The sequence below is a fragment of the Entelurus aequoreus genome, linkage group LG15, assembly GCF_033978785.1.
Source record: "Entelurus aequoreus isolate RoL-2023_Sb linkage group LG15, RoL_Eaeq_v1.1, whole genome shotgun sequence".
In the NCBI taxonomy this organism is placed as follows: Eukaryota; Metazoa; Chordata; class Actinopteri; order Syngnathiformes; family Syngnathidae; genus Entelurus; species Entelurus aequoreus.
Genome location: NC_084745.1, coordinates 57,489,465 through 57,515,155, shown reverse-complemented (window position 1 = coordinate 57,515,155; position 25,691 = coordinate 57,489,465). Strand labels below are relative to the sequence as shown.

Here is a 25,691-nt window from a genome sequence, read left to right as displayed (position 1 = left end):
ACCTACTAGTTGTTAGCTCATCTACAAACTGTTAGCCAACCTACATACTGTTAGCTAATCTACAGACTGTTAGCTAACCTACTAATTGCTAGCTAACCTACTAACTGTTAGTTAACCTACTAACTGTTAGCTAACCTACAAATAATTACTTGTACATTTGTTTGTACTTCAAGTATTGTTCAACACATTGCTACTACTCATACACACTAGTACTAGTCATCTACAGTAGTACTAGTCATCTACAGTAGTACTAGTTATCTATTACTAGTACTGGTAAGCACCAATACTCCTATAGTACAATAGTTCCATAGTTTTCCTGTAAAAATCCCAATATTCCACTGTAAATATTTGCTGCTGTGACTTTGTGTCTTTGCTTTGTGTTACTTCTTATTATTGTCATGCACAATACAATCTTACACAATAAATTGTCCTGTTTCAACATTTCTGTAACAATAAAATATTACACACTATTGTCGTGTAATACATGTGTATACACACTAACATGCACATACTTTTATACACACCTACTTATATACATCTACTTATAGACACCTACTTATATACACTTACTTATTAAAACCTACTTATATACATCTACTTATACACACCTACTTATATACATCTACTTATAGACACCTACTTATATACACTTACTTATTAAAACCTACTTATATACATCTACTTATACACACCTACTTATATACATCTACTTATACACACCTACTTATATACATCTACTTATAGACACCTACTTATATACACTTACTTATTAAAACCTACTTGTATACATTTACTTACGTATATACACTTACATACATATACTTGTAACAGTCAGCGTTCTGCGTTGTGTATTTTCTTAGTGAGGCACACACACCGGAGTTGAATCACGGGGATTTAGTCACCTTTTTTTGGAAAAAACTAAAACAGGGCGTCACACACAGTCCACGCCAAACGGAATCTCTCTCCACTAAAGAATAAAGAAAGAAATAGCCACTCATATAAATGCTAGAGCGGCACACAAGATGTATTATATATATGTATATATACATATAAATGCTAGAGCGGCACACAAGATGTATTATATATATGTATATATACATATAAATGCTAGAGCGGCACACAAGATGTCCACACAGCAGAGCCCCTGCACACACTCATGAGACAGGAGACCCCGCAACAACTGCAGCTAGCAGTAAGCTAACCAAGCTAACCCACACATCCTTTAGCATACAAAAGTTCGGTTTTTTTTCAACAATTCAACAGCCATTCGGGAATTCAACACACATGCACACCAACAAGTCACAAGACAGTGTGCATTCCCACAAAACACTTTTAAAAGCGACAACCAAAAAGTTTATAAAAAAAACAAAAGGAGAGAGACATAAACATGACTTACCAGCTCCGAGCGTCAGTGCTCACTGAAGCTGGTCACAAAGGTGCGACGCCAAATCACCCCCCAGGGAAACAAAAAGGTATGTAACGGAAAATAATAGAGTGGAACTTATTTACAATGAGAAACACTTTTGGGGAAGTTCACAACAAAAAATGTTGTGAATAATTGACCAAAATTAAAATCAAATCAAATCAAATTTAGCTCGGCTACATACTTATATTATATACACCTACTTATATACATATACTTACAGTATATCCACCTACGTATATACACCTACTTATACATCCATCCATCCATCCATTTTCTACCGCTTGTCCCTTTTAACACCTACTTATATACACTTACTTATATACACTTACTTATATACACTTACTTATTAAAACCTACTTATATACATCTACTTATATACACTTACATACATATACTTATATTATATCCACCTAATTATAAACACCTACTTGTATACACTTACCTATAGAGACTTATATACACCTACATATAGACACCTAGGTATATACATATATACACACACATATATATGTGTATATGTATGTGTATACAGTATGTATATATATATATGTATATATATATATTTACACATATACATATATATATATATATATATATATATATATATATATATATATATATATATATATATATATATATATATATATATATATATATATATATATATAGACATGCAACACAACAGGGGACTAATCAGGTTAATTGACAACTCTGACTGGAACTTGGGTAAGAAGTGTGTGGAGGTCTAGTATATATATATATATATATATATATATATATATATATATATATATATATATATATATATATATATATATATATATATATATATATATATATATATATATATACTGTATATTTAGTGTATATACTGTACATACAGTATATAACAATTGGTTATTAGTAATTCCTGATATTCCAGTCCCAATGTCCCTTTCATCCGCCCTCCTTATGTGGTTCTAGAACTGCACCAGGTGTAAAGATGCAGTTTTAATATGACTCAACTAGATTTGACCGATGAAGAAAGTGTTGAAGAACGATCTGTCAGGTACAGTACTCACAGTACTCACAGTACTCACAATACTCACAGTACTCACAATACTCACAGTACTCACAGTACTCACAATACTCACAGTACTCACAATACTCACAGTACTCACAATACTCACAGTACTCACAATACTCACAGTACTCACAATACTCACAGTACTCACAGTACTCACAATACTCACAGTACTCACAATACTCACAGTACTCACAGCACTCACAGTACTCACAGTACTCACAGCACTCACAGTACTCACAGTACTCACCTCTGAGTGTGTATTTCTGTTGCTTCCTGTCACCAGGTGAACACTCTCTCTCTCACACCTTCCCTCCATTGTTCCCAAACACACCTGAGCTCCTTTCCCCCGCACGCTTTGTTTGAAGGACCTTCACTTGACAATGGGCTGTGTCCTGCTCCTGCTCGGGTGTCTCGCTCCCGTGGTCTGGACCTACAGTTCTGGTCAGGTGGCGGACAGCTGTGAGGACCTGCACCCCCGACACTCGGGCTTGAACCCACAAAGGGATGCGGCACCCTTCATAGTCACCGCGGACCCTTTCAGAGAGGAGGTCACAGGTAAGGAAGTGTTCTACGTCTCATGGTTTAGACCTCTGTCGGTCTTATTTTCTTCACCCTTGGACATGTCCCTCAGTTATTATTGTACTAATACTCAGGACTTTGTCTTTGTTTCTGTTCTTTCTTTAGTTCAGCTTACGGCTCCAGATTCCAAACCTTTCCTTGGCTTCCTGTTACAAGCACGAGCGTTGGGTCAGTCGTCTCCGGTCGGTTCTTTCAGTCTCCTGACAGACCAGGCCCGGCTTCTCAACTGCAGCCAGAAACCTGTGAGTTGTGTGAGACATCCGACTGTACACAAACTGGACGATAGAGCGCTCCAAACTATAAGTGGCATGGCAGATATATACGTTGTGAAATGAGTTCTTTACACAGAAAGATTCTGTAAATGTTTATTTACATACCTTAATTGTTTCCAAACGGTGTCTGTAACTCAGCAGTAAAACGGAAGATCAAACAAAACAGAAGTCATGGTCATGGACCCACTAGCTGTGCAAGCTAGCTCTCCAATCAGCTAAACAGACTCAATAAGAGGAGTGGTCCACTCCTGACTAGCTCTCCAATCAGTTAAACAGACTCAATAAGAGGAGTGGTCCACTCCTGACTAGCTCTCCAGTCAGTTAAACAGACTCAATAAGAGGAGTGGTCCACTCCTGACTAGCTCTCCAGTCAGCTAAACAGACTCAATAAGAGGAGTGGTCCACTCCTGACTAGCTCTCCAATCAATCAATCAATCAATCAATCAATGTTTATTTATATAGCCCTAAATCACAAGTGTCTCAAAGGGCTGTACAAGCCACAACGACATCCTCGGTACAGAGCCCACATACGGGCAAGGAAAACTCACCCCAGTGGGATGTCAATGTGAATGTCTATGAGAAACCTTGGAGAGGACCGCATATGTGGGTAACCCCCCCCCCCCCCCCCCTCCTCTAGGGGAATGTTTCAGTTAAATGAATCAGTTAAATCAGTTAAATGAATCAGTTAAACAGACTCAATAATGGGAGTGGTCCACTCCCGGCTAGCTCTCCAATCAGCTAAACAGACTAAATAAGAGCCACTGGAGGCGCAGGTGGCGTAGGACCCACTGGAGGCGAAGGTGGCGTAGGACCCACTGGAGGCGAAGGTGGCGTCGGACCCACTGGAGGCGAAGGTGGCGTCGGACCCACTGGAGGCGAAGGTGGCGTAGGACACCCTGGAGGTGCAGGTGGTGTCGGACCCACTGGAGGCGAAGGTGGCATAGGACACACTGGAGGCAAAGGTGGCTTAGGACCCACTGGAGGCGCAGGTGGCGTAGGACCCACTGGAGGCAAAGGTGGCATAGGACACACTGGAGGCGCAGGTGGCGTAGGACCCACTGGAGGCAAAGGTGGCGTAGGACCCACTGGAGGCGAAGGTGGCGTCGGACCCACTGGAGGCGAAGGTGGCGTCGGACCCACTGGAGGCGAAGGTGGCGTCGGACCCACTGGAGGCGCAGGTGGCGTTGGACCCACTGGAGGCGAAGGTGGCGTTGGACCCACTGGAGGCGAAGGTGGCGTCGGACCCACTGGAGGCGAAGGTGGCGTCGGACACACTGGAGGTGCAGGTGGTGTCGGACCCCCTGGAGGCAAAGGTGGCATAGGACCCACTGGAGGTAAAGGTGGCATAGGACCCACTGGAGGCAAAGGTGGCGTAGGACCCACTGGAGGCGAAGGTGGCATCGGACACACTGGAGGTGCAGGTGGTGTCGGACCCCCTGGAGGCAAAGGTGGCATAGGACCCACTGGAGGTAAAGGTGGCATAGGACCCACTGGAGGTAAAGGTGGCATAGGACCCACTGGAGGCGCAGGTGGCGTAGGACCCACTGGAGGTGAAGGTGGCATACGACACACTGGAGGTGCAGGTGGCGTCGGACCCACTGGAGGCGCAGGTGGCGTTGGACCCACTGGAGGCGAAGGTGGCGTTGGACCCACTGGAGACGAAGGTGGCGTTGGACCCACTGGAGGCGAAGGTGGCGTAGGACACCCTGGAGGCGAAGGTGGCGTCGGACACACTGGAGGTGCAGGTGGTGTCGGACCCCCTGGAGGCAAAGGTGGCATAGGACCCACTGGAGGTAAAGGTGGCATAGGACCCACTGGAGGTAAAGGTGGCATAGGTTCCACTGGAGGTAAAGGTGGCATAGGACCCACTGGAGGCGCAGGTGGCGTAGGACCCACTGGAGGTGAAGGTGGCATAGGACACACTGGAGGTGCAGGTGGTGTCGGACCCACTGGAGGTGAAGGTGGCATAGGACACACTGGAGGTAAAGGTGGCATAGGACCCACTGGAGGCGCAGGTGGCGTAGGACCCACTGGAGGTGAAGGTGGCATAGGACACACTGGATGCAAAGGTGGCATAGGACACACTGGAGGCAAAGGTGGCGTAGGAACCACTGGAGGTGAAGGTGGCGTGGGACCCACTGGAGGCAAAGGTGGCATAGGACACACTGGAGGCGTAGGTGGCGTAGGAACCACTGGAGGTGAAGGTGGCGTGGGACCCACTGGAGGCAAAGGTGGCATAGGACACACTGGAGGCGCAGGTGGCGTAGGACCCACTGGAGGCAAAGGTGGCATAGGACACACTGGAGGCGTAGGTGGCGTAGGAACCACTGGAGGTGAAGGTGGCGTGGGACCCACTGGGGATGAGACTGAATGTTGACTTGGCGGTGGCATTGCCGGTTGAAGAGCTGCCGGTTGCGGCCATCACGGGTGGAAGTACTGCCGGCAACGGCCTCACCAGTAAAGCTGACGGTGCCCCCGCTGATGAAGAGGCGGGTGGAGGAGGTCACATCCACAGTCACACAACTGCTAGTTTTAGCACCCCAGCCCTCAAGAAGCAGATTCTAGACGCTATCTCGAGCTAGAGGGAGGAGCAAAGGCCAAGGATAGATGAGCTTTAGGAAGCCATTGTCGGCAGGAAAAACAGGAAGTGCAGGGACTTGAGAAGAATGTGGAGTGGGTGAGGTGGCAGAGGTGGGAGGAGTTAGAGCCCAGAAAAAAGAAGTCAAACAAAGCACATAAACATATTACAAGTTCATAAGCTTTAAAAACTGAAAGTAAATGATATCACCTTTCCAATGAGAAGTAGCCTATTGCAGTTCCACTCATATTTGTGGTGTCTTTTCAGAACTCTGCCGTATCCCACACCTCCAAATCTCCAAAAACGTCCTTCAAGGTGATTTGGACACGGGAACCTTCAGGAAAGGAAAAACAAATTCAGTTCCAGTAAGTCAAGTATTTCTGTCGGCACTTTACTCCTGGCCACTAATTAAGTTCTTGTGCAGTGCTTCCTTTGTCCAGGATTACCAAACCTTCTGGGTTGACATCACAAGTCCAGCGCTGACTTTGAGTGAAGAGTCCAGCACGGCAGCAGGAACAAATCAAACTCCAACGTTGCAGTCTGCGGCGCCACGTGTAAGTCTTTGTGGTCTCAAGTCAACAATCAGGTTGACCACTGAACATGTAGCCTACGTTTCATCTGTTTCCAAGTGTAAGTCTTTGTGGTCTCAAGTCAACAATCAGGTTGACCACTGAACATGTAGCCTACGTTTCATCCGTTTCCAAGTGTAAGTCTTTGTGGTCTCAAGTCAACAATCATGTAGCCTACGTTTCATCCATTTCCAAGTGTAAGTCTGAAACATGCTAACTGTTATCATAATAACATTTAGCACACATGCTAAATGTTAGCATTGTAATGTTTGCATGCTAATGTTTTAGGCTAGCCCTGTAGCTCATTTTGTACAGTTACACCTAAAACTCACAGATTCCGACACTCGGCGCCATCTAAGAAGTACGGCCATAGGGCCAGGGCACAGATAGCAGGCCCATCAACATGTTCTAGTTATTATTGTTACTGTATTGTGTTCTAGTTATTATTATTACTGTAATGTGTTCTAGTTATTATTATTACTGTAATGTGTATCTCCAGTGAAGGGTGTGGCGTCACCAGGAATGAAATGTTGTGTTTCTGTGGCTGCAGGGTATCTCCAGTGAAGGGTGTGGCGTCACCAGGAATGAAATGTTGTGTTTCTGTGGCTGCAGGGTATCTCCAGTGAAGGGTGTGGCGTCACCAGGAATGAAATGTTGTGTTTCTGTGGTTGCAAGGTATCTGTAGTGAAGGGTGTGGCGTCACCAGGAATGAAATGTTGTGTTTCTGTGGCTGCAGGGTATCTCCAATGAAGGGTGTGGCGTCACCAGGAATGAAATGTTGTGTTTCTGTGGCTGCAGGGTATCTCCAGTGAAGGGTGTGGCATCACCAGGAATTAAATGTTGTGTTTCTGTGGTTGCAAGGTATCTATAGTGAAGGGTGTGGCGTCACCAGGAATGAAATGTTGTGTTTCTGTGGCTGCAGGGTATCTATAGTGAAGGGTGTGGCGTCACCAGGAATGAAATGTTGTGTTTCGGTGGCTGCAGGGTATCTCCAGTGAAGGGTGTGGCGTCACCAGGAATGAAATGTTGTGTTTCTGTGGCTGCAGGGTATCTCCAGTGAAGGGTGTGGCGTCACCAAAGTGTGTTTCCAGCACCCTCCCAAATGTCAGCCTGACGTCAGCGCAGACTGCTACTTCCTGTCCGCCATCAAGGTGTCCCCCACTGACCGGGCCGTCCGCTATGAGGTGACGGGCAGGTCAGATGGTTACATCTCCTTTGGCTTCTCACACGATCAGACTATGGTAAGGTCAAGGGTCAGAGGCCCTTGGTGGGAGTTTACATTACATTCAGGTTTACAATTGGTATACAAAGCAGATGTTGGTGAGGTTGGTGAGTTTCTTGTGTTTCCAGGGTGAAGATGACATTTACCTGTGTGGCAAAGCAAGTGATGGTCTGCTGACATTACAACGTTACTTTTCTACCGGACGACAACGTCCTCAACTTCTTCCTTTGGTAAGAACGTACAGTACTTTCTAGTCCCTCTGGACCTCATGAGACATTTGATGAAAGACACTACTTTGGTAAGAAGGTACTTTCTAGTCCCTGCTGGACATCATGAGACATTTGATGAAAGACACTACTCTGGTAAGAAGGTACTTTCTAGTCCCTGCTGGACATCATGAGACATTTGACTGCGCTCTCATTTCATTCAGTCAGCCAGGTAACTTTCATGGTCACAAGAAGGAAAATAACTAGATGAAAGAATTAACGAACAATAAAACAAAGGAAAAAATGAAAAGAAAAAAGTAAAAATGGATAGATGAAAAAAAATGAAATTAAGAAAAAAGAAAGAAAAATAATAAAATGGAAAGGTAATGAATTTATATTGAAAATAAAGAATGAATAAAAAAGAAAGGAAAGTAATATGTTGTTTCCTTCAGGGGAATGTTTCCCAGCAGAGATTGTTGATGCACGAAGGATCCATCACATGTTCTTTCACTTCCTTCAACACCATCCATGATGACTCCACCTCTAACACCATCCATGATGACTCCACCTCTAACACCATCCATGCTGACTCCACCTCTAACACCATCCATGATGACTCCAACTCTAACACCATCCATGATGACTCCACCTCTAACACCATCCATGCTGACTCCACCTCTAACACCATCTCTAGCTTCTATCTCATGTTGGCATCCGGACCTGTCGACAATGGTAACTATGACAACAGTAACTATGACCTGTCAACAACAGTAACTATGACCGATCAACAATGGTAACTATGGTAACTATACAATGGTAACTATGACAACAGTAACTATGACAACAGTAACTATGACTTGTACATGTACTTGTTTGTTTACTTGTACGTGTACTTGTTTGTTTACTTGTACGTGTACTTGTTTGTTTACTTGTACGTGTACTTGTTTGTTTACTTGTACATGTACTTGTTTGTTTACTTGTACGTGTACTTGTTTGTTTACTTGTACGTGTACTTGTTTGTTTACTTGTACTTGTTTGTTTACTTGTACGTGTACTTGTTTGTTTACTTGTACGTGTACTTGTTTGTTTACTTGTACGTGTACTTGTTTGTTTACTTGTACGTGTACTTGTTTGTTTACTTGTACATGTACTTGTTTGTTTACTTGTACGTGTACTTGTTTGTTAACTTGTACGTGTACTTGTTTGTTTACTTGTACATGTACTTGTTTGTTTACTTGTACGTGTACTTGTTTGTTTACTTGTACGTGTACTTGTTTGTTTACTTGTACGTGTACTTGTTTGTTTACTTGTACATGTACTTGTTTGTTTACTTGTACATGTACTTGTTTGTTTACTTGTACGTGTACTTGTTTGTTTACTTGTACGTGTACTTGTTTGTTTACTTGTACATGTACTTGTTTGTTTACTTGTACGTGTACTTGTTTGTTTACTTGTACGTGTACTTGTTTGTTTACTTGTACGTGTACTTGTTTGTTTACTTGTACATGTACTTGTTTGTTTACTTGTATGTGTACTTGTTTGTTTACTTGTACGTTTACTTGTTTGTTTACTTGTACGTAGGGATGATGTTTGAAATCGGTTCTCCCGGTTGTTCGATAAGAAAAGAACCGATTCCATGGACTCGAATCCCTTTTTGAGAACCGGTTCCCATTATCGAGGCCATTATAGTAAAGAAAAAGAGTTGGTTCTTCATTCGAATCCCTGGGAAAGAATCCCTTCTCACGTACAGGAAATGCCCTGTGGGACCTGCAATGTTATGCCCATTTGATTGTAGACTCTTAAAGACACCTTGTGGCCATATGAAAATACTACGCGTCATTAGTTTGGGCACTTCCGGGTTGAGACATTTGAGAAGTAGACAAGTTGTGTTAGCTCTTACAAGCCTTGGAAAAGATAAGTCTGTAAGTAAACTGTTTAACTTGTTTATGTAACTCAATATTAAAGTGGAAAGTGTTTAAGTTTGATACTAAGATGTTTATTGAAAAACGATTTTTGTGCACTGTTTCAATGGATGTTTTGAGGACTTCAAATGGCTGCCAGTCGTGTATTTCCACCATCGAAATAGTTTCAACACTCAGAAGTATTTGTTTGATGATAGTACTGTATATTTGTGTGAAGCTAATGTTTACATATTGTGTATTACATTTATTGAATCACATAGCTTATACATTTGTCATTGTGTGTATTTCAGTTTAAAAAAATAAAATAACAGTCCAGTGCAAGACAAAAGTAAAGATAGGAAAAGACAAAGCAAGATCAACAACAATAAAGAGCCTAATTGGATGAATGTGCTTTGGATTGTTTGTTAGCTGTCTGCCAAGCTGTATAAGCTCAACACGTATAGTGAGGGCAGAACAGGCAATATGCAATTATTGCCAGGCTTCGCTCTCATGTAAGAGGGGAAGAATTGTTGATTGATGACTGTGGTGTTCTTAGTGTCATAGTGTGTGTACTTAGTATGTTCCAATAGCAGCAGAAGTGCACTTTTTGGAGAGCTGTATTATTTTTAGTTTTGTGCCCATGGGACTGATTTTATTTAACACTATATTATTATTTATACACCTATAGTGATCACAGAGACAGCTTGTTTTTGTGTTACTATATATATTGGGTAACAACAGTCAATATTTATTTATTGTATTATTTTAGGGGGGTAACAGTCAATATTTATTTATTTATTTTATTTTATTTTTTTCTTATAAAATAAAAGTGAGCTTTTGTTAAACCAAATATTGTGTTTTTTTCCATATACAACAACCTATCTGGATTCGATGAGAGAATTGATAAAGAATCGGTTCGATAAGAGGATTCGATAATGGGCTTGAACTCGATAATTTCTTATCAAACATCATCCCTAAGTTGTACTTGTTTGTTTACTTGTTTGTTTACTTGTACGTGTACTTGTTTGTTTACTTGTACGTGTACTTGTGTGTTTACTTGTACGTGTACTTGTTTGTTTACTTGTACGTGTACTTGTGTGTTTACTTGTACATGTACTTGTTTTTTTACTTGTGCATGTACTTGTTTGTTTACTTGTACGTGTACTTGTTTGTTTACTTGTACGTGTACTTGTTTGTTTACTTGTACGTGTACGTGTTTGTTTACTTGTACGTGTACTTGTTTGTTTACTTGTACGTGTACTTGTTTGTTTACTTGTACATGTACTTGTTTGTTTACTTGTACGTGTACTTGTTTGTTTACTTGTACGTGTACTTGTTTGTTTACTTGTACGTGTACTTGTTTGTTTACTTGTACGTGTACTTGTGTGTTTACTTGTACGTGTACTTGTGTGTTTACTTGTACATGTACTTGTTTGTTTACTTGTACGTGTACTTGTTTGTTTACATGTACGTGTACTTGTTTTTTTACTTGTACGTGTACTTGTTTGTTTACTTGTACTTGTACTTGTTTGTTTACTTGTACGTGTACTTGTTTGTTTACTTGTACATGTACTTGTTTGTTTACTTGTACGTGTACTTGTTTGTTTACTTGTACTTGTTTGTTTACTTGTACTTGTTTGTTTACTTGTACGTGTACTTGTTTGTTTACTTGTACGTGTACTTGTTTGTTTACTTGTACTTGTTTGTTTACTTGTACGTGCACTTGTTTGTTTACTTGTATGTGTACTTGTTTGTTGACTTGTACGTGTACTTGTGTGTTTACTTGTACGTGTACTTGTGTTCATATTGCAGATCCTAACTAAAGTATTTCCCTTGTTGTGGTTGCCATCCTGCAGGACTCATCCAGGTTCACACTCAAACTTTCATCAGCTCCCACAAGGTCGACATTTTTACTCCTCAGATTGTGTCAACATCTGGAATCTCTCCTGTCATCAAAGCACACGGTGAGACCTGCTTTACCTGCTAGTTAGTCTAGTCTTTACCTGCTAGGTGAGACCTGCTTTACCTGCTAGTTAGTCTAGTCTTTACCTGCTAGGTGAGACCTGCTTTACCTGCTAGTTAGTCTAGTCTTTACTTGCTAGGTGAGACCGGCTTTACCTGCTAGTTAGTCTAGTCTTTACCTGCTAGGTAGTCTAGTCTTTACCTGCTAGGTGAGACCTGCTTTACCTGCTAGTTTTGTTGTAGGTGGTCTAATGGCAGACATTTTGTTTTGTTGTAGGTGATAGTTGTCCCCCCCACCCCCCACACACACACCTGTCGTGATTGTCAATCAGCTGACACACCTGTCTGAGAGATGAATGTATTGTAGAAGTACATTTAGTAGTCAGGTGTGTGTGACCTGCATCTTTCAAGGTCATGACATTTAGTAGTCAGGTGTGTGTGACCTGCATCTTTCAAGGTCATGACATTTAGTAGTCAGGTGTGTGTGACCTGCATGTTTCAAGGTCATACATGTTATGTTTCAGGTGCACTGATGCTGATTGGCTGGATGATTACAGGCTCCCCAGGAATGCTGGTCGCCAGGTACCTGAAAGGAGTCAGCAGAGGACACAAAGTGTTTGGCAAAGATGTTTGGTTTGTGGTCAGTATCTCAACTATTTCTATTTATCATCTCAGTCTTGATATGTACAGTCTCATTGTTATGGTACTACAACTACAATACATTACTATACACTACCACAACTACTACAACTACCATACATTACTATACACTACCACAACTACTACAACTACAATACATTACTATACACTACCACAACTACTACAACTACAATACATTACTATACACTACCACAACTACTACAACTACAATACATTACTATACACTACCACAACTACTACAACTACAATACATTACTATACACTACCACAACTACTACAACTACAATACATTACTATACACTACCACAACTACTACAACTACAATACATTACTATACACTACCACAACTACTACAACTACAATACATTACTATACACTACCACAACTACTACAACTACAATACATTACTATACACTACCACAACTACTACAACTACAATACATTACTATACACTACCACAACTACTACAACTACAATACATTACTATACACTACCACAACTACTACAACTACAATACATTACTATACACTACCACAACTACTACAACTACAATACATTACTATACACTACCACAACTACTACAACTACAATACATTACTATACACTACCACAACTACAAGACTATAGGAGGATATGATAATATAAAGTATATATTAATGTATGATAATAATATAATGCATGATAATAATGTAGTGCATGATAATGTAATGTGTAATGATAATGTAGTGCATGATAATGATACAGTGTGTGATGATACTGTAGTGCATGATAATGATACAGTGTGATGATAACGTGGTGCATGATAATGATACAGTGTGTGATGATACTTTAGTGCATGATAAAGATAAAATGTGTGATGATAATGTAGTGCATGATAATGATACAGTGTGTGGTGATACTGTAGTGCATGATAAAGATACAATGTGTGATGATACTGTAGTGCATGATAATGATACAGTGTGTGGTGATACTGTAGTGCATGATAAAGATACAATGTGTGATGATACTGTAGTGCATGATAATGATACAGTGTGTGATGATACTGTAGTGCATGATAATGATACAATGTGTGATGATACTGTAGTGCATGATAATGATAGTGTGCGATGATACTGTAGTGCATGATAATGATACAATGTGTGATGATACTGTAGTGCATGATAATGATAGAATGTGTGATGATACTGTAGTGCATGATAATGATACAATGTGTGATGATACTGTAGTGCATGATAATGATAGTGTGTGATGATACTGTAGTGCATGATAACAATACAATGTGTGATGATACTGTAGTGCATGATAATGATAGTGTGTGATGATACTGTAGTGCATGATAATGATACAGGGTGTGATGATAATGTAGTGCACGATAATGATACAGTGTGTGATGATAATGTAGTGCATGATAATGATACAGTGTGTGATGATATTGTAGTGCATGATAATGATACAGGGTGTGATGATAATGTAGTGCATGATAATGATACAGTGTGTGATGATAATGTAGTGCATGATAATGATACAGTGTGTGATGATATTGTAGTGCATGATAATGATACAGTGTGTGATGATAATGTAGTGCATGATAATGATACAGTGTGTGATGATATTGTAGTGCATGATAATGATACAGGGTGTGATGATAATGTAGTGCATGATAATGATACAGTGTGTGATGATATTGTAGTGCATGATAATGATACAGTGTGTGATGATATTGTAGTGCATGATAATGATACAGTGTGTGATGATATTGTAGTGCATGATAATGATACAGTGTGTGATGATACTGTAGTGCATGATAATGATACAGTGTGTGATGATACTGTAGTGCATGATAATGATACAGTGTGTGATGATACTGTAGTGTGTGTGATGGTTGCAGGTGCATGTTACACTGATGAGTGTCACACTCGCAGCGACTGGAACTGCCTTCATTCTCTCCTTCTCATACGCCAAGAACTGGTCTGGGGTCAGTTGATCACATGTTATCACCTTTAACATTTCATGAAGACTAAATGACATGTGAGACTTTGATGAGTCACACTTCTATGAGACTTATCATTGCTTATGATCGTCTACAAGACATATATAATGATCATATTATTAGATATATCATGTTATATCTAATAATAGAAAAGCGCAATGTAAAATCCAATACATATAATAATAATATATCATTGGTTATGATCGTCTGTAAGACTTATCATTGGTTATGATGGCCAATGTTGTACGTGTCCAGGGGGTCCATCATGACTACTTGACATCCCATAATATGTTGCATGTGTCCAGGGGGTCCATCATGACTACTTGACATCCCATAATATGTTGCATGTGTCCAGGGGGTCCATCATGACTACTTGACATCCCATAATATGTTGCATGTGTCCAGGGGGTCCATCATGACTACTTGACATCCCATAATATGTTGCATGTGTCCAGGGGGTCCATCATGACTACTTGAAATCCCATAATATGTTGCATGTGTCCAGGGGGTCCATCATGACTACTTGACATCCCATAATATGTTGCATGTGTCCAGGGGGTCCATCATGACTACTTGACATCCCATAATATGTTGCATGTGTCCAGGGGGTCCATCATGACTACTTGACATCCCATAATATGTTGCATGTGTCCAGGGGGTCCATCATGACTACTTGACATCCCATAATATGTTGCATGTGTCCAGGGGGTCCATCATGACTACTTGACATCCCATAATATGTTGCATGTGTCCAGGGGGTCCATCCAGTTCTGGGCTGCATGGTGACCACGTTGTGTGTAGTCCAGGTCTTACCTGCTCTGCTGCGCTGCCAAGTCCAACATCCTCTGTGAGCTCACTTCCTCTCTCTGGTGTCAACAGGAAGTAGAATAATAATAATATAATATTTCATAATAATCATTGGTGTCAACAGGAAGTAGAATAATAATGATATAATCATCATGTTGGTGTGTGACAGGAAGTAGAATACTAATATAATAATGTTGTTGTGTGACAGGAAGTAGAATACTAATATAATAATGTTGGTGTGTGACAGGAAATAGAATACTAATATAATAATGTTGGTGTGTGACAGGAAGTAGAATACTAATATAATAATGTTGGTGTGTGACAGGAAATAGAATACTAATATAATAATGTTGGCGTGTGACAGGAAGTAGAATACTAATATAATAATGTTGCTGTGTGACAGGAAGTAGAATACTAATATAATAATGTTGGCGTGTGACAGGAAATAGAATACTAATATAATAATGTTGGCGTGTGACAGGAAGTAGAATACTAATATAATAATGTTGGTGTGTGACAGGAAGTAGAATACTAATATAATAATGTTGTTGTGTGACAGGAAGTAGAATATTAATATAATAATGTTGGTGTGTGACAGGAAGTAGAATACTAATATAATAATGTTGTTGTGTGACAGGAAGTAGAATAATAATATAATAATGTTGGTGTGTGACAGGAAATAGAATACTAATATAATAATGTTGGCGTGTGACAGGAAGTAGAATACTAATATAATAATGTTGGTGTGTGACAGGAAGTAGAATACTAATATAATAATGTTGTTGTGTGACAGGAAGTAGAATATTAATATAATAATGTTGGTGTGTGACAGGAAGTAGAATACTAATATAATAATGTTGTTGTGTGACAGGAAGTAGAATATTAATATAATAATGTTGGCGTGTGACAGGAAATAGAATACTAATATAATAATGTTGGTGTGTAACAGGAAGTAGAATACTAATATAATAATGTTGGTGTGTGACAGGAAGTAGAATACTAATATAATAATGTTGCTGTGTGACAGGAAGTAGAATACTAATATAATAATGTTGGCGTGTGACAGGAAGTAGAACACTAATATAATAATGTTGGCGTGTGACAGGAAGTAGAATACTAATATAATAATGTTGCTGTGTGACAGGAAGTAGAATACTAATATAATAATGTTGGCGTGTGACAGGAAATAGAATACTAATATAATAATGTTGGCGTGTGACAGGAAGTAGAATACTAATATAATAATGTTGGCGTGTGACAGGAAATAGAATACTAATATAATAATGTTGGCGTGTGACAGGAAGTAGAATACTAATATAATAATGTTGGTGTGTGACAGGAAGTAGAATACTAATATAATAATGTTGGTGTGTGACAGGAAGTAGAATACTAATATAATAATGTTGGTGTGTGACAGGAAGTAGAATACTAATATAATAATGTTGGTGTGTGACAGGAAGTAGAATACTAATATAATAATGTTGGTGTGTGACAGGAAGTAGAATACTAATATAATAATGTTGGTGTGTGACAGGAAATAGAATACTAATATAATAATGTTGGCGTGTGACAGGAAGTAGAATACTAATATAATAATGTTGCTGTGTGACAGGAAGTAGAATACTAATATAATAATGTTGCTGTGTGACAGGAAGTAGAATAATACTAATGATATAATCATCATGACAGGAAGTAGAATAATACTAATGATGTAATCATCATGACAGGAAGTAGAATAATACTAATGATGTAATCATCATGACAGGAAGTAGAATAATACTAATGATGTAATCATCATGACAGGAAGTAGAATAATACTAATGATGTAATCATCATGACAGGAAGTAGAATAATACTAATGATGTAATCATCATGACAGGAAGTAGAATAATACTAATGATGTAATCATCATGACAGGAAGTAGAATAATACTAATGATGTAATCATCATGACAGGAGGGTTGTGTTCAACTACTTTCATGCCTTGACAGCAGCACTAATTAAAGTTCTGGCAGGTAAGTTCAACATTCATATTCCACAGAGTTATTGTTATTATTATTATGGGGTGTAATGTAATATTGTTATTAGTATTATGGGGTGTAATGTAATATTGTTATTAGTATTATTGGTGTAATGTAATATTGTTATTAGTATTATTGGTGTAATGTAATATTGTTATTAGTATTATGGGGTGTAATGTAATATTGTTATTAGTATTATGGGGTGTAATGTAATATTGTTATTAGTATTACGGGGTGTAATGTAATATTGTTATTAGTATTATGGGGTGTAATGTAATATTGTTATTAGTATTACGGGGTGTAATGTAATATTGTTATTAGTATTATTGGTGTAATGTAATATTGTTATTAGCATTATGGGGTGTAATGTAATATTTCATGACTCATTGATATGATCCATGATTCAGCACTTATTAATCTATGATACAAAGTCATAAGAAAATGCTGTTTCAGCCAATTTGACTTTGATAATGAATGTTCAATTATGTCAACAAGATATGACACTTGAACAATACTACTTTTATTATTATTATTATTATTATTCAAATGAATCTTTGTTTCAAAGTCAAAATTGATGATCAACATTTATATTTCATCATTTTATTGTAAGTGATGATGTAATTACTACATTGTTACACTGTTACAGTACTACATTGTTACACTGTTACAGTACTACATTGTTACACTGTTACAGTACTACATTGTTACAGTACTACATTGTTACAGTACTACATTGTTACACTGTTACAGTACTACATTGTTACACTGTTACAGTACTACATTGTTACATTGTTACAGTACTACATTGTTACACTGTTACAGTACTACATTGTTACATTGTTACAGTACTACATTGTTACAGTACTACATTGTTACAGTACTACATTGTTACATGATTACACAGTTGCAGCCATCTTCACTGGCCTGAAGTTGATTGACAGCTCTGCCAGCCAATGGCTGATGAAGGTGATGGGCGGGCTGGTGGGCTGGGAGGCGGTCTTACACACCTTGCTGCAGGTCAACACCTCATGCAGACTGCACCCTACAGGTAAATATCTACTTCCTGTTTGATCATGTGACCACAGACTATCATAAGAGTATATATATTATTATAGACTGAAGTAGGATTATATATATATTATTATAGACTGAAGTAGGACTATATATATATTATTATAGACTATAGTAGGATTATATATATTATTACAAACTATAATATATATAATCCTACTATAGACTATAATAAGATTATATATATTATAGTCTATAATAATATATATAATCCTACTTCAGTCTATAATAATATGTTTCATATATATACTCCTACTATAGTCTATAATAATATATAATCCTACTATAGTCTATAATAATATATAATCCTACTATAGTCTATAATAATATATAATCCTACTATAGTCTATAATAATATATAATCCTACTATAGTCTATAATAATATATAATCCTACTATAGTCTATAATAATATATATACTACTCCTACTGTAGACTATAATAGGATTATTGATACTTTTCATAGGGCAATAAAAAGTCTATGAACTTCGAAATAGTTTTTAAAATCATTCCATCCCTCAAAATAAACTAAATTGACGTTAGCTGGCAGTAGTCTACAGTTTGTGGTGAATCTAGTCATTTGTTGCGCCTAAAAAGTGTTAATACTGTAAGTATTGTACATATTTGTAGGTGTTGAAATCGCCGTGTAAAATTGCTAATGCTAATCAGTTGCGTGTCAATAGCAAAGCCAATGTATATTAGCATCAAGCTAGTGTAGTTTTTGGAAAAATGGAGCCTTGCTTTACTTGAGTTGGAGCCTCTTTTCGAGTCCGTTTCTTTGTTGGCGTTGAAAATTGCAACATCACCCGGAGGCGGCTTGCTCTCAGTGCTGCTGCAGTGACCGCCGAGAGCCGACGTGAGAAGATTCACGTAAAATCCAACGGTGGCATGTTACGGTGCCTGGGTGGTGCGTGACGTCATGTCCAGCTCCTGGCCATCACTCCAGCAGCACTGAGAGCGGACTGACTCCAGATAATGTTGACATTTTCCATAGCGACAAAGTCATTGACTCGGAAAACCCGCAAAGTAAAGTAAGACGCCGCTTTTCCAAAATGGGCTAGCTTGATGCTAATATGCACTGGCTTTGCCATTGACATGCTACTGATTAGCATTAGCGGTTTTACACGGCGATCTCGACACCTCAAAGCGTGTCAATGATAAGTACAACTAAGATGCACGTTACAGCTGGTGCAACACTTACAGTATTAACACTTTTTAGGGCGCAACTAAAGACTATATTGCTGTTATCTAACTGTAATTACCATACTGTTATCTAACTGTAATTACCATACTGTTATCTAACTGTAATTACCATCTAACTGTAATTACCATACTGTTATCTAACTGTAATTACCATACTGTTATGTAACTGTAATTACCATACTTAATTACCATACTGTTATCTAACTGTAATTACCATACTGTTATCTAACTGTAATTACCATATAACTGTAGTTACCATACTGTTATCTAACTGTAATTACCATACTGTTATCTAACTGTAATTACCATACTGTTATCTAACTGTAGTTACCATACTGTTATCTAACTGTAATTACCATACTGTTATCCAACTGTAATTACCATACTGTTATCTAACTGTAGTTACCATACTGTTATCTAACTGTAATTACCATGCTGTTATCTAACTGTAATTACCATACTGTTATCTAACTGTAATTACCATACTGTTATCTAACTGTAGTTACCATACTGTTATCTAACTGTAATTACCATACTGTTATCTAACTGTAGTTACCATACTGTTATCTAACTGTAATTACCATACTGTTATCTAACTGTAATTACCATACTGTTATCTAACTGTAATTACCATATAACTGTAATTACCATACAGTTATCTAACTGTAATTACCATACTGTTATCTAACTGTAATTACCATACTGTTATCTAACTGTAATTACCATATAACTGTAATTACCATACTGTTATCTAACTGTAATTACCATACTGTTATCTAACTGTAATTACCATATAACTGTAATTACCATACAGTTATCCAACTGTAATTACCATACTGTTATCTAACTGTAATTACCATACTGTTATCTAACTGTAATTACCATACTGTTATCTAACTGTAATTACCATATAACTGTAATTACCATACAGTTATCCAACTGTAATTACCATACTGTTATCTAACTGTAATTACCATACTGTTATCTAACTGTAATTACCATATAACTGTAATTACCATACCTGACAATGCTAATAAAAGAAGATTTGGACAGCAGTTTTCATCATTTTCTAACATTGCAATAGAAAAATGATATTTTATGATGAAAAAGAAGAATATTCATGAAAGAAATGATAATTGCTACCGTTGAGTATTGATATTGATTACTAGGTTTTGGGAATTTCCACCTTTTAGCCTGGAAATGTTCTAAAAAAAACATCTTTTTGAGGACATTTTGAATCAGAATAAAAAGATTATTGATATGATTTTGAACGTAAAAAATGTCTTTTGTTGTGTTTTTGTGTTTGGCCTTCAGACGCTGCGAAGGTAAGAAGACGAGTGAAAGGTTGATGAAACATTGAATATAAACATGCTTGTCACTCAGACCAATGTGCTGCTGCTGGTCATGTTCTGGCCAGGAAGTCTGATCTTCCTGCTGGCTCTGCTCTCTGGGATCGCCTCCTCCTAAACAACAACTGTTCTGGCCAGTAGGGCTGCTCTTCCTACTGACTCTGCTCTCTGGGATCACCTCCTCCTAAACAACATTCACAACTAAAAGGCACTTTGTGTAAAACTCAGAGAGACTTTCTGTCATTCTGTGATATAAATCCATCTGACTGGAGGGTTTACGTGTCACATGACGCACACTCAAACCTGCTGCTGTCCAATCGTAGGTGCCCTACAGGTAAGGGGCGGAGCTACAGGTTGACAATGGTACTACATGTTACTCTGTACTAGGGTGGTCCCCTTACCAGATTTCAGTGCTTTTCTCAATAAATGGGACCACAAAAAATGTCTTTATTGTAACAAAAAATGTTAGCGTACATGAAACATATGTTTATTATTGTCATTTAGTCCTTCAATAAAATGTTGAACATACTAGACAACTTGTCTTTTAGTAGTAAGTAAACAAACAAAGACTCCTAATTAGTATGCAGTAACATATTATGTCATTTATACATTGACAAACTGTAAAAAGGGATTATTCACCTACTTGTTCATTTACTGTTAATATCTGCTTATTTTCTCTTTTAACATGTTCTATATATAATAATTATATGTATAATCATTTCTACAAGTCTTATTTTGTTGTGATGTAGTGATTGGAGCACATACTTGTTGTGATGTAGTGATTGGAGCACATACTTGTTGTTTGTGATGTAGTGATTGGAGCACATACTTGTTGCTCACACAAAACATTCATGAAGTTTGCTTCTTTTATGAATTTATTATGGCTCTACTGGAAATGTGAGGGTCAAAAGTATACATACAGCAATGTTAATATTTGCTTCCTTGGCAAGTTGACCTGCAATAAGACGCTTTTGGTAGCCATCCACAAGCTTCTGCTTGACCACTTGACCACAGAACTTTCCTCCAGAAGGTCTTATCTTTGTCCATGTGATGTCACATGAAACAAAAATGCATCTGTTTGGCCACAATACCCAGCAATATGAGTTGAGGCCTTTAATCCCAGGAACACCATGCCTACCGTCAAGCATGGTGGTGGTAGTATCATGCTGCCAATGGAACTGCTGCTTTAAATGGGACAATGAAAAAGGAGGATTAGCTCCGAATTCAAGTCTTTTAAACCAGTGGTCCCCAACCACCGGTACCTAGCTGCACAAGAATTAAAAAAAAAAAATATTTTTTTTTTTTTTTTTTACAATTAAATTAAATACACCCACCCCCAACCGGTCCGTGGGACAAATTGTCAAGCCACCCGGAGGCGGTTTGCTCTCAGTGCTGCTGCAGTGACCGCCAAGAGCCAACGTGAGAAGATTCACGTAAAATCCGGTACCGGTCCGCGGACCAACTGGTACCTGGCTGCACAAGAATTAAAAAAAATGTATTTTTTATTTTTTATTTTTTTAATGAAATCAACATAAAAAACACAATATATACATTTATATCAATATAGATCAATACAGTCTGCAGGGATACAGTCCGTAAGCACACATGATTGTATTTATTCATGTAAAAAAAAAAAAAAAAAAAATTTTTTTTTTTTTTTTTAAATATACATCCCCCCCCCGCCACCCCCCCTAAAATCATCATCAGTCCAGTTGGGTGTTCCAACAGGACGATGACCCCAAACACACCTCAGAAGTGGTCAAGGAATGGCTGAATCAGGCTCGAATGAAGCTTTTAGAATGGCCTGACTTAAAGGTGTGGACAATGCTGAAGAAACAAGTCCATGTCAGAAAAGCAACACATTTAGCTGAACTGCAGCAATTTAGTGGTCAAGTGGTCAAGCAGAAGCTTGTGGATGGCTACCAAAAGCGCCTTATTGCAGGTCAACTTGCCAAGGAACATGTAAGCAAATATTAAAAGCCACTACTAGCGACCACGCACTCTGATAGTTTATATATCAATGATGAAATCTTAACATTGCAACACATGCCAATACGGCCGGGTTAACTTATAAAGTGAAATTTAAAATTTCCCGGGAAATATCCGGCTGAAACGTCGCGGTATGATGACGTATGCGCGTGACGAAGTCCGAGTAACGGAAGTTATGGTACCCCGTAGAATCCTATACAAAAAGCTCTGTTTTCATTTCATAATTCCACAGTATTCTGGACATCTTTTGCAATTTGTTTAATGAACAATGAAGGCTGCAAAGAAGACAGTTGTAGGTGGGATCGGTGTATTAGCAGCGGACTACAGCAACACAACCAGGAGGACTTTGTTGGAGCGCTAGCCGCGCTAGCCGCCGACCTCACCTTGACTTCCTACGTCTCCAGGCCGCCAAACGCATCGTGTGAAGTCCTTCGTCCTTCTGCCGATCGCTGGAACGCAGGTGAGCACGGGTGTTGATGAGTAGATGAGGGCTGGCTGGCGTAGGTGGAGAGCTAATGTTTTTAGCATAGCTCTGTGAGGTCCCGTTGCTAAGTTAGCTTCAATGGCGTCGTTAGCAACAGCATTGTTAAGCTTCGCCAGCCTGGAAAGCATTAACCGTGTATTTACATGTCCACGGTTTAATAGTATTGTTGATCTTCTGTCTATCCTTCCAGTCAGGGGTTTATTTCTTTTGTTTCTATCTGCATTTGAGCCCGATGCTATCACGTTAGCTCGTAGCTAAAGCATTTCGCCGATGTATTGTCGTGGAGATAAAAGTCACTGAATGTCCATTTGGCGTTCTGGACTCTCATTTTCAAGAGGATATAGTATCCCAGGTGGTTTAAAATACAAATCTGTGATCCACAATAGAAAAAGGAGAGAGTGTGGAATCCAATGAGCCAGCTTGTACCTAAGTTACGGTCAGAGCGAAAAAAAGATACGTCCTGCATTGCACTCTAGTCCTTCACTCTCACGTTCCTCATCCACGAATCTTTCATCCTGGCTCAAATTAATGGGGTAATCGTCGCTTTCTCGCTCCGAATCGCTCTAGCTGCATTGAAAGCAATAGGAATATATGAGGAAGCGAACAACTGACTACGTCACGCTACTTCCGCTACAGGCAAGGCTTTTTTTTATTAGCGACCAAAAGTTGCGAAATTTATCGTCGATGTTCTCTACTAAATCCTTTCAGCAAAAATATGGCAATATCGCGAAATAATCAAGTATGACACATAGAATGGATCTGCTATCCCCGTTTGAATAAAAAAAAATCAAAGCCACTACTAGCGAGCACGCAGTCTGATAGTTTATATATCAATGATGAAATCTTAACATTATAACACATGCCAATACGGCCGGGTTAACTTATAAAGTGACATTTTACATTTCCCGCGAAACTTCCGGTTCGAAACGCCTCTGAGGATGACGTATGCGCGTGACGTAGCCCGGGGAACACGGATATGGCTTCCACATTGAAGCCAATACGAAATAGCTGTTTTCATCTTATTCTGGGTGTATACTGGACATCTGTGTTGGTGAATCTGTTGCAATTATGTTCATTGCATTATGGAGAAAGAAGCTGAGCAAGCAAAGAAGAAAGTTCTCGGTGCAAAGCGGATTAATTTTGCGAAGGAAGTCAGCAGCAACACAACACAGCCGGTGTTTCATTGTTTACATTCCCGAAAGATGCAGTCAAGATGGAAGAACTCGGATAACAGAGACTCTAACCAGGAGGACTTTTGACTTGGATACACAGACGCCCGTAGAGAACTGGGACAACACAGACTCTTACCAGGATTACTTTGATTTGGATGACAAAGACGCAGACGTGCTACCGTGAGTATGCAGCTTTGGCTTCCAAACATTTGATCGCTTGACCGTATGTGCGCGTCACGTACGTAACTTTGTTTAAATATATAAGCTTTATGAACCTTGGGTTAGGTGAACGGTCTTTTGGGCTGAGTGATTGTGTGTGTTGATCAGGTGTTTGAATTGTATTGGCGTGTTCTATGGAGCTAGAAGCTAGCATAGGAGCTAGGAGCTAGCATAACAAACACGCAGGTGTTTTTATGCAGGATTAATTTGTGTCATATTAAATATAAGCCTGGTTGTGTTGTGGCTAATAGAGTATATATATGTCTTGTGTTTATTTACTGTTGTAGTCATTCACAGCTGAATATCAGGTCACCCCCGGCTCTCACAGCATCTTCCCTATCTGAATAGCTTCAACTCCCCACTACTCCTTCACTCTCACTTTCCTCATCCACAAATCTTTCATCCTCGCTCAAATTAATGGGGAAATTGTCGCTTTCTCGGTCCGAATCTCTCTCACTTCATGCGGCCATCATTGTAAACAATAGGGAACTTTGCGTATATGTTCAACTGACTACGTCACGCTACTTCCGGTAGGGGCAAGCCTTTTTTTATCAGATACCAAAAGTTGCAATCTTTATCGTCGTTGTTCTATACTAAATCCTTTCAGCAAAAATATGGCAATATCGCGAAATGATCAAGTATGACACATAGAATAGATCTGCTATACCCGTTTAAATAAAAAATGTTTTTTCCGTATAGGCCTTTAACATTGCTGTATGTATACTTTTGATTAGTCACATTTTCAGTAGAGCCATAATAAATTCATAAAAGAAGCAAACTTCATGAATGTTTTGTGTGAGCAACAAGTATGTGCTCCAGTCACTACATCACTAACAACAAGTATGTGCTCCAGTCACTACATCACTAACAACAAGTATGTGCTCCAGTCACTACATCACTAACAACAAGTATGTGCTCCAGTCACTACATCACTAACAACAAGTATG

At 39.0% G+C, this 25,691-nt stretch overlaps 1 protein-coding gene and 1 long non-coding RNA gene across 11 annotated transcripts in view; one reads left to right on the top strand and one right to left on the bottom strand.

The window, feature by feature from the left end:
• Window positions 1-1,428, bottom strand: part of LOC133630295 (uncharacterized) — a 35,745-nt gene extending 34,317 nt beyond the window's left edge. For 4 of the 5 annotated variants that reach the window (XR_009821220.1, XR_009821221.1, XR_009821222.1 and 1 more), the window contains exon 1: window positions 1,397-1,428. This is a non-coding gene — a long non-coding RNA (uncharacterized LOC133630295). The remainder of the gene's footprint in view (window positions 1-1,396) is intronic. The other variant, XR_009821223.1, reaches the window with a different exon arrangement.
• Window positions 1,221-21,636, top strand: LOC133630294 (putative ferric-chelate reductase 1). 6 transcript variants are annotated; one of them, XM_062021837.1, is made up of 16 exons: window positions 1,221-1,472; window positions 2,390-2,474; window positions 2,858-3,047; window positions 3,177-3,313; window positions 6,189-6,286; window positions 6,346-6,475; window positions 7,537-7,731; window positions 7,841-7,942; window positions 8,371-8,650; window positions 11,676-11,783; window positions 12,306-12,421; window positions 14,330-14,416; window positions 15,187-15,278; window positions 17,194-17,252; window positions 18,163-18,306; window positions 20,915-21,636. In XM_062021837.1, exons 3-16 carry the CDS (start codon window positions 2,873-2,875, stop codon window positions 21,019-21,021), a joined length of 1,830 nt encoding a protein of 609 aa, XP_061877821.1. In that variant the 5' UTR covers window positions 1,221-1,472; window positions 2,390-2,474; window positions 2,858-2,872; the 3' UTR covers window positions 21,022-21,636. The 6 variants fall into 6 exon arrangements, with proteins under 6 accessions (XP_061877821.1, XP_061877824.1, XP_061877820.1 ...); XM_062021840.1 differs by having other exon boundaries at window positions 2,776-3,047; window positions 12,339-12,421; XM_062021836.1 differs by having other exon boundaries at window positions 2,776-3,047.
• Window positions 21,637-25,691: the final 4,055 nt, after the last annotated feature.